Raw genomic sequence first — 10,204 nt, 5'->3', positions numbered from 1 at the left:
ATTCATGTGCGGAATCTCATTGTTGGCGGGGACATCATTCAAGCTGGTGTTTTAGGGCTGGAGGGAGGTTCCCAGTTCATTAGAGCCGTATTCGGAGGTCTGGAGCAAGAGAGGGGGTACTACATCTTGTGGTGACAGCAGACCGTGGTGAACAGACCCCCAGAAGATTCACAGGGTCTCGGGGAAAGGGGCCAAAAGGCAGCGGAGAGTCTGAGCTGAGCAACCGGAGGGAAGGTCCTTGAAGATGGCGCCTGCGATTTTGGTTTTTGCCTGGTTACTGTCCACCATGAGGATGGTCAGCTTGGCAGATGCTCAGGAGCCTGAGGAGGAGAGTGAACTCATGGCACACGTCACCCCACCGGGTATGAAATGCGACCAGGAAAAACTTTAAATGTTCATACTGGTAGTTGTTGGGTTGTCACAGCTTTGTGTAGCGTGCATGTAAGCGCTTGTGTACTAAAAGATGTGTTAATGACTTAGTAATAACATATGAAACCTATTACGCTATTTTTGTAACATTTCATCTATTTTATCATCTGTTCCTTAGAACTTAATGAAACTGTCATCTGCACCAATGATCAAATGGAAGTTGTTATTCCCAGTGCTTTTTTCCTCAACAAAGCGCCTCCTGTCCACGTGAGTCAACGCCAAAGAATCGATTGTGTTTTCCTTAATAGGTGTCTCCTTGTTTCCTCAGCTGATCATTTGTTGTTTATTTATTGCTTCCTTTCTTCAGGTGTGGGATTTACATTTAAATGACCCAGAGTGCCGAGGCGTCGAGGTCGGAGATGACTATGTTTTCAGCATAAAGACAAATCTGTCCGACTGTGGAACCATCATGGTACAGCCTTCGTTTTTTAAATATTGCAGTTAAAGCCTGTGTCTTTTTATTTATTAGGCCAAATTTGCAGGATTTAAAAGCCTACCAAATCAAATGTTGCACGTGAGCACAGACGTTTAGAGCAACTCCTCACAAAGAGGTTTAAACCAACATGAAGACCAGCCACATCGGATAGTGCGCCATAATAAATTATATTTTACGATGCAGACAGTTGCTGTGGGCACTAGCAGCAGAATAAAGGAGCTACTTGACACAGTTTATTGACTGGGACCCTGTTTTCCACGCGGGTGTAGAGTGGAGTGATAGCATGTATGAGAAGTATGAGCCCAGACGGAAAAGCTGCTTCAAGTCATCACAGAAGCCGTGAACATTATTAAAATTGAAATGGAAATGAGGATTATTCGCTGGAGTTCAGTGGAATGGGAGATTGTAAATCATAGGCCAACAAGCCCCTTGATTTACTCTCGGATTTAGACCGTGCAGGGGTTTAAATCCCTGGAATGCACAAAGGTTTTCTCGTAAAGCAAGGAGAAGGTTAACGCCGCTTTCAACAGGCAGGAAATCTCCCTGTTCTCCACTTGAGCAGTTTTAAGACTTTTGCCCGGCGGCCCAGTAAAGTAAGCAGCTGTGGAGTCAACTGCAGTTGCTAAAGGGGAAGAATGCCATCGCTGTCAGTCTTGCGCTCACCTTGACCTTAAATCCTATGAAAGCGCAGCATTGGAGGAAGGAATGAGTGAATTGTTGGGTTTGAAGGTCAGACGGCTTCACTAAGACATGACAGCGTCCTTGCTTGTGCTAGTTAACGAGATCCACAGCTTGCAGTTCACCCTGTGCCCAGCAGGGGCCCAGACGACCTTTTTACCGACTCCTTCAGCCTCTTTGACGGCGTGCGAAAGGATGATGGAGAGCAGACTGCAGCGGTTGTAAACACCAGACTCCATAGTTCGAGTGTAAAAAGGACCTTAAGACTTAAAGTCAGATTCAGATTCAGAGAAGTGTCCTTCGGGGTCGTGAGTTGCCAGGATTGTTGGACTGACTACATGAAATGAAGTGTGTAAACAGAGCAGCCCTCTAGATATAAAACACCATCAGCCCCATAATTCACTCAACATCCGAGCTAAATATACACCTGGCTCTCATCTGAATGAATGGGTTGTATATTATTGTGTGTGCTGATTCTATCTTACCTGATGATTCTCCCTCTGACCCGGTCTCGTTCTCTCCTTAGGCCTCGGATGATTCACACATCATGTTCATCAACACTATACACAACAACCATTCCGACGTTATAACCAGAAACTACATTAACATAACATTTGTGTGCCGCTACCCCATCAATTACATGGTTCAACAACCCAACAGTGAAAACATGATCAGAGTGGACGTCAGGTACTGTGAGTGCTGTTTATAACTAACGACTCCAACGGTGTGACCTCATCCATTGATCTGTCTTCACCAGAACCATTACTTTAAATACGGAGGATGGAAACTTTTCCGTGTCCATGTTACTGTACAAAGATGAAGCCTTTGAGGACCGATGGACCACGGTGCCGGCGCTGACGCTGGACGACAACATATTTGTGAAGGTTTTCATGGTAAATCACCTGGAATGACACAGATGATACGTTTTCAAGGATGTGTCTTAAAAAAAGATTATCAAAATTTCTTGCTACTTTCAAATGAGTCAGAGGAAACAGCACAATAAAGCAAGTGTTCTCTCTGGATTAGGTTAAGCGCGCTGTAACACAGCGTTGAGCAATGTGTTGTGCTCCAGGATACTGCAGGAAATCCAACACTCCCGTGACCACTGTTCTCCTCCGTGGCGGTGGAACGCGTGGGTCCAGCTGTCGCTCGCCCGCTATGACTCTGCACTCGTACAGTCTGTCTGTCGGTAACCGAGCACCGTCTGTGTCCTAGATCCCGGCTCACCTGATGCTGCGTATGGAACGATGCTGGGCTACGCCAACCAGTGATCCATACAGCAACATACAGTACACCTTCCTCCGAGACAGGTCTGCATCGGAACCAGATCCGTAACATCAGATTGAAAAACAAATCCCATGAAATGCTGATACTTAAAATAGATCTTTTATGTCTCCGTCTCCCATATTGTGTGTTGAAGCTGTTTTGTGCGGTGCTATTTCACCACACTCACAAACCGCCCTAAGCTCCCTCCCAGACGAGCTGTTGAAATCTGAAATCAGAGAATTTGTTGCCTAGCGATCGGGCCAGACAACAACACCCGGGTCACGTGACTCCTGTCTGAGAGGCCAGGTCAACAGCTGTGCGTGGCCCGGACAACTCGGCAGCATTCAGTACTGTTAGCAACCGCAGGGCAACGAAATGATGTCGCAACAGCAGTGGGAAAGGAAGGCACTCCAGCCTGTCTCACGTTGTGTTGACCTTTCTTAGCTATGCTGCTCATCGCATCCAGTTGAAACACGGCCCTTGTATTTTTAAAGTGGAGTATTTCATTCCAGGATGAAATCTCACTGTGACCCGTGCGACCTCTTTGCCCCCTTTCCTCCCGTAGCTGTCCAGTGTTGTCCAATGAGCAGACCCTGAGTGTCATGAGGAACGGCCAAGGTCCAGAAGCCTCGTTCAGGATACAAATGTTCAAGTTTGTGGGCGGCTCCTACACCAACGTCTTCCTCCACTGCAACGTCCAGATCTGCCACAACGCCCCGGGCCTGTGCCAGCCTGTGAGTCATATACATGCGTCCACACAGAACAGTGTTTATCCTGCGTATCAGCTTCCTGTTCGACCCCGCTGCTTCTAAATGTGCACTGATTAACGCTGACACTTGTCCCATTGCCCCCTGTTCATGTTCTGTTTACGCTTCCCCAACAGAACTGTTCTAGTGATGACGGTTTGATGAGAACACGGAGGGACGTCCCTCTGTCTCACACAGTGTCTTATGGGCCAATCAGACGACTGCTAAGTGATGGTGAAAAACCCAGTCCAAGTATGTTTTTACTTCTCGTGTATTTACCTTAGACTTTTATAATTACGGTTCTAAACTGTTGGTCTACCTGTCCCCCGTTCCTCTGCAGCTGCTGGCAGAGCCCCCCCAGTGGAGACGTTTGTCCTCGCAGGGCTACTGGTGGTCCTGCTGCTGATCACAGGCGTGTTTGGGAGGCTGTGGCTCCGCTCCAGACGCTTCTACCCAGCCCAGGAGGCCCAGCTCACCCTGTCCAACATCCACCACATCTCAGAGGTGGCCTCATGAATCGGGGCCTGAAAAGACATATGGACAGAGTAACACATGCAAATGTACACGTTTATGATAATACGGATTATCCATATATTTTTCTTTATAAATTGAATTTGTAGGAAATCAGTTTAATAAAACTCTCCTTCATATGTTCTTGTCCAAATTTGAATAAGTGCATTAATTCAGTTTCTATACTTAAATATTATTATATGTTATTGTGAGCATTTACAGTTTAAGTTAATTTTCTTACACTGCATTTAAGATTAATATAATTTACACACACATATATAACTAACTACCTAACTATACAATAATTACAAGCAGAACAGGTTGCATAGGTTTGTCTCAAAACCATATTGTATTGGTTCATACTAATAATAATAATACTATAAATAAATTAAATATATAAAAAATTATATATAAATAACCTAAACGCCGTGTTCTATGTTTAGGAGCCATTAAAACCACCATCACACACATTTTGACCGGTGATTACATGTGAGGGTTTTTCCCCACTCGGTCTATTTCTGCTACGTTTACGACTCGGCGTTTACGTGATGACGTAGGCAGCGACGTCGCCCTCCAAGGATCAACACAAACGCTGAGCGACTCAAAGCAGCGAAGGATCACTCCCGGAGCACCGGTTACAGCCAGTTCGCATTTTATGATAATGTCGACACTTGAATACCGTTATTTGTTTGTGTAGCTGCAGTGTCCGGCGAGTCCATATAACGAAACCACTATCAGTAAAAGACGTCGTAACTCCGGTAAGCAGTTTCTAGAAGCTACCGACTAGCAAGGCTAGATGCTAATGCTAACTGTTTGTGCATGTTTGTTAAGCTTCACAAAAGAACACAGTTATGTGATTTACCGGCTTTGCTGTGCTTGTTACATAGTCATTACGAACACAAATCATTGTTGTGTAAAGAAAATGGGGAAACTGACGCCGCTGCTACTACAATTAAGTTCATTAGAACTATGAGAAGCGGCTTTTGCTGTGTTGTGTTTTTAGCCGTTTGCTAACCTTCTATTCTTGCGTAATTTAGCTAGCTTGTGAAGGTTTGGTATCACGGATTTAAAGAACAATGGCTCTCCCCCGGGGCGCTGCGGTTTGTTGTGTAAATGGATTGTGTAGTGGTCTTTGAGCCGGCGGTCATTCTCGTGTAAATCCCTTAGCACAGGCTACACACACACACTAATAAATGAGTTGGAGGCCAGTGATTCAGTGTTGTTTACGTCGTGGGTCTGTTGTGGCAGGTGTGCTTGTATACTAAATATCTACTATTATGAAACACTTGTGTGACTGTAACTTGATGGGTAAATGGCGAAACTCGTACCCCAGGGGTGAATGTCCCACTTAAACCTAAGAGTGTTGTGAAATATTCCTGAACAGCATAACTATTTGGTAGGGAGAATGTGGGAGACCAGGTCACAGGATACTTCAGGGGCATGGGGCCTGGTTTCAGCAGACTGCTTTGTACTACTGTTGATGCTTTTAGTATTGTTAGTCGCTTACACTTTTTTGTTTCTCACTTTGTTTCAGACTTGTACAGCATCCAGTTTTTCTGCCAGAACCACTGGGACAAGGATCAATACAATAAAAATGGAGAATATGCACGCCCACTGTCTTAAATGCATCAACAGGAGATGTATGGTAAGACCAGAGGCGGGTGTTTCCTGTGATCTCATCGGTTGCCCGCTTGTCTGTGGGGCAGTTTTTCACTCATGCAAACTAGAAGAACATCGCCTGCTGTGTCCATACGAACGGCTGCCTTGCCTAAACTGTGGGTTTGGCTGCCCATTCACGATTGCAAGGATCAAGATGGCACAACATCTTGAGACTTGCCCAGCAAGTGTGGTATGTTGTACTATGGAGTGGAACCGCTGGCCCGTGAGCTATGCCGATTACAAGTCGTATGAGAACTTGAGCAAAGACTTTGATGAGGTGGAGCAGCTAGACATGGCCCTGGCCCTGCAGGATCAGAGGATGTTGTTGGAGTCCCTCAAGGTTACGACCACTGTGTCAAAGTACGGGGATAGGGAAGTGGATGAAAGTGACAAGATGGCCACAGCGTCAAGTTTACAAGAGAACATGTTAAGTAATGGGACAATAGAAATGGACGACGAGCCCTATAATGAGTTGTTTAGAGCCTCAGTGGAGACAAGTAGAAGCTTAGCAGCTGCCTTGGACATCCTCACTAATTCCAAGGATATTGATGTAATTGTTGGAAATCTAAATGGGGATAATGCAAATAAAAATGGAGCCGTCCACAATGGAGAAAATGGTGATAGTTATAATGGTTATGTAGCAGAGGGTGGGAAGAATGTGGATATGCAAGACAGTGACTCTGATTTAGAGTGTGAGCTTGGAGCAGTCGGTGGAGTGGATTATGAAGTAGGAGCAGATGGAGAAGAAGACGGTATTAACTGGGTGGAAGAGAATGATTTTGTCGAGTTGTTTTTTGAAGAGAAGAGGGACATTATTGAGGAGCCAGTAGACGATTCTGGCCTTGGCTGGCCAGAGATGCCTCAGAATTACATGCCTGTTGTAGCACTGGAGCCTCCTGTGCCTCAAGCAGCACCACTCCCACCTCCAATGCCATTCCTGATATCTCATCGTATGCGAAATAACTTCCTGCAGCACTTACCCACTAACCTCAGGTATAGATGCTTGGAACGCAAACTACAGGATGTAGAAGTCCTTAGTGGCTTAAAGATTTTGTCAGACCCTTACTTGTTTCGAGCAAAGAAAGAAGACAAGGCTGTGGACACGTCTGACCTGGAGGTGTCAGATGACCCCATGGGTCTCCACGGCATTGACCTCATTACTGCAGCTTTGCTTTTTTGCCTTGGTGATTCTCCAGGGGGAAGAGGAATCTCTGACAGCAGGTTTGTCGATGGCTTCCACATTGACTTTGGTACTCAGACATTCTCCTTTCCTTCAGCAATACTGGCTACCAACACCATGGTGGGGGATATTGCTTCTGCCTCCGCATGCGATCATGCCAGCCCGCAGCTTTCCAACCCCAGCCCCTTCCACACTCTCAGACTGGACCTTGTGCTTGAATGTGTGGCTCGATATCAAACCAAGCAGCGCTCCATGTTCACGTTTGTGTGTGGGCAGTTGTTCCGGCGGGACGAGTTCTTGTCTCATTTCAAAAATGTTCACGGGGATATTCACGCTGGACTCAACGGCTGGATGGAGCAGCGCTGCCCCTTGGCCTATTATGGCTGCACCTACTCCCAAAGGCGTTTCTGCCCATCTGAACAGGGCTTCCGAATCATCCATGACAGGCATCTTGGCTCTTTTGGTGTTCAGCCTGGTTTACCCTTAAAAAGAAACGCTTGCCGCAAAGGGTCTAGGCGTGATCAATTCAGCAGTCTTCCATTTGAGGTGTTACAACATGTGGCAGGTTTCCTGGACAGCTTCAGCTTATGCCAGCTGTCCAGAGTTTCCCGTACCATGAGGGATGTGTGTGCCAGCCTCCTCCAGATGCGCGGCATGGTCGTCCTGCTGTGGGAGAAGAAGCGCCGTGCTGATGGGTCTCCTTCATGGCAGATCACAGATAAGGTTGGTGTCTGCTACTGCTTAGAAACACATCGATTGAGTTTCACTAAGATCTTGAAAACTAATGGGGTCCATTCCCTGTTTTTCGTTCAGGTGTGGCGCTTCAGCACAGCTTTTGGTACAGTGAACGAGTGGAAGTTCGCCAATATTGCCAGCATGGCCGACCACCTCAAGAAGTGCAAGTTCAATACGATTGCTCGACGGGAGGAGGCCATCCCTTTGCCGTGCATGTGTTTCACCAGAGAGCTCACGAAAGAGGGAAGGTGTTTGCGTTCAGTCCTCAAACCAGTAGCATGAGAGATGTTTTGAGACCACAAGAACTCAAATCCACATTTTTCCCTCCAGTGTTTACATTTTTCCAGCCTCAAAAAGACCTTTTAATTGGATTCTAGAAACGTTTGGTTGTTCTCAACTACACCTTGGAAAAACCTTTCTCTCCTAATCATAAGACAAGGCCCATAGTGGCTGATGTGCAGCTCACTGGAGGCTGACCTGCTAAAATAAACAAACAAATTACACCTGTAGCCTTCTGTTTTCTACTCTAATGGATCTATTAATACTCAAGTCCTGACGTTGTATCATCTACTCAGTGATGTGTAAATAATGAGATGCTTTGTTCTAAATCTTTTTATTTTTATATCAAAACCTCAGTACTGTGCTTCATTGGGGAAAAGAGTAGAGCCTTAACTTATGAAACACTTGATTTTCCCAGTCTAAGGTTGTTCTGAGCGCCTCGGTGAGGCTGCTGCTTCTAGCTGGAGCAGCTTACTGGTGTTTATTTTTCTAATACCCAGAGACCTAGAGTGACCATGTGCGAACTATTTAAAGCTCATCGTTTGACATTTTAAGACTGACCAAACATGTTCGATACCTGTGGACTGTATTTTAGGACAATCAGAACAATAGGTGTTGACTTGTGTGGTTTGGTGGTCTAGAATGTGGCACATAAGCACAGGTGGTGCATTTTCCTCTTTCTTCTTTCAAGTCTGACTAATGGGCTGGCACGTTAGTCAGGGTGAGACGGTCTGACGCCAAATGCCAAGACATTATACCTGGTGTCTCATTTTTTACCAGCTACTCCGACAGGTAAACTTCAGTTGTTCGTTAGGTTCGTCTCTGTCCAAAACCCAAATGTAGCAAGAAATAATGAATGTACTCACTCAGCAGCTTTAGGATTCCATCAGGTCTGTGGTGAGTGAGCGGGATGCTTGGTTTCCTTCCCTCAGTGTCGGACCTCATGAAACCCTGCTGGCCAGGTGTTAGGAAGCAGAACAACAGGCACACACTTCCCTCCAGCACCAAGCATCACTAGTCACATTCACTTTTATTATTTATTACATTTTGTATGTTGTTGGCACTACATGTCCACTGTGATCAAATGGTTCTGTCTCAGGGTTTTAGCATGAAGCATTGTCGTTCAGTGGACTGTGAAGACAACTGAAGCTTTTCTGTTGTTCAGGGGTTCTTTCGAACTGACGGACGTACCACTCAGTATTATTGGAACAACATAACAGTGTGTCTTGCAGTGCTGGACTAACAAATTACACGCTTTCACGTTTGTCCTCCATCGGCAGTGTTTATAACCGACACGCTGCTGCTCTTGTTGAACATGGAACGACGGGGTTTGTTGAATAGGTTTGAAATATTTTTGTCTCAGTCGTCAAAGTGAGTCATGGCATGTGGATGTATGTTAAATAGTTTTGATTGAGAAATAAAATTAACATCTGGCGAATATGACATATTTGACTCCTAATGTGTGAAATAACTTGAAACTCGCCACTTTATTAGGAACACAGTACAGTCTAATGCTAATTCAGCTTCATTCATCACCTTTCTGAAAATCTCATGGCTGTATATGCATTAGATCGCACTAGAAGATCTAATAAAGTGGCCAGTCTGTGTTTACAGTGACACGGTTTAGAATAAGGTGACTTGTTACTTGTAGGACTAAGCCTGAGTTTTTGAATTTTTTAGTTTGTTGCTGCTGCTTTTTGTTTTTGTGTAACTCCCCATTTTTTCTACTGGTACTTTTATTTGGAAAAACAACGTGTTTGTTATCGAGTGACTGATTTCCACGTGAAGGCATGTACTAAAAGGCAGGCTCAGCGCTTCGGTTTAGCACACTTTCATTTGCCTTGAACTTGATCTGCTTGCATGCCTCGTTCTTCAATTTTTAATAGTTTCAAATGAAATAAGTTGAATCTGGGACCTGAACCTCAAAGCTTCACAGCGGTCAGAGCCCTAAACCTTCTGCTTTGTGTTGTAGATTTTTTTTTGAAGAATTTGCTCAAGTTGCCTGTTAAAAAACGCAGAATAACTAAGTATCAACTGAATCCGTGTCTGCACAAGTGTTTAGACCCACTTCCGCAGCCCATTTGGCAGCAATCGCATCTTTGTTGTGCAAAGCCTATTGGTCTCAAGCAGCTTGGCTGGTCGGGATTTGGCCTGTTTATCCCCTTCTTTCTGCCAGATCACGTCGAGCTCTGTCGGGTTGAATGGAAAACTCTCCGTGGATGTTGTACGGAGGGTAAAGTGTGGACTTGGGCCTCATGGACTCGCTCAGCTCAGCTTTGGTGACCC

General features: G+C 45.4%; 2 protein-coding genes across 2 annotated transcripts; both read left to right on the top strand.

Moving 5' to 3' along the window:
- Positions 1-70: 70 nt before the first annotated feature.
- si:dkeyp-110a12.4 (pancreatic secretory granule membrane major glycoprotein GP2) lies at positions 71-4,208 on the top strand. The gene is made up of 9 exons (XM_029139401.3): positions 71-362; positions 548-636; positions 737-841; positions 2,070-2,230; positions 2,301-2,436; positions 2,759-2,853; positions 3,375-3,543; positions 3,693-3,807; positions 3,896-4,208. Exons 1-9 carry the CDS (start codon positions 245-247, stop codon positions 4,069-4,071), a joined length of 1,164 nt encoding a protein of 387 aa, XP_028995234.1. The 5' UTR covers positions 71-244; the 3' UTR covers positions 4,072-4,208.
- Positions 4,209-4,610: 402 nt separating this feature from the next.
- Positions 4,611-9,361, top strand: fbxo30a (F-box protein 30a). The gene is made up of 3 exons (XM_029139355.3): positions 4,611-4,823; positions 5,600-7,627; positions 7,718-9,361. The coding sequence occupies exons 2-3, from the start codon at positions 5,660-5,662 to the stop codon at positions 7,919-7,921; spliced, it is 2,172 nt and encodes a 723-aa protein (XP_028995188.1). The 5' UTR covers positions 4,611-4,823; positions 5,600-5,659; the 3' UTR covers positions 7,922-9,361.
- Positions 9,362-10,204: the final 843 nt, after the last annotated feature.

The sequence above is a fragment of the Betta splendens genome, chromosome 22 (genome assembly GCF_900634795.4).
Source record: "Betta splendens chromosome 22, fBetSpl5.4, whole genome shotgun sequence".
Classification (NCBI taxonomy): domain Eukaryota; kingdom Metazoa; phylum Chordata; class Actinopteri; order Anabantiformes; family Osphronemidae; genus Betta; species Betta splendens.
Note: the sequence above shows the minus strand (reverse complement) of the source record. Positions and strands in the feature narration are given on the sequence as shown.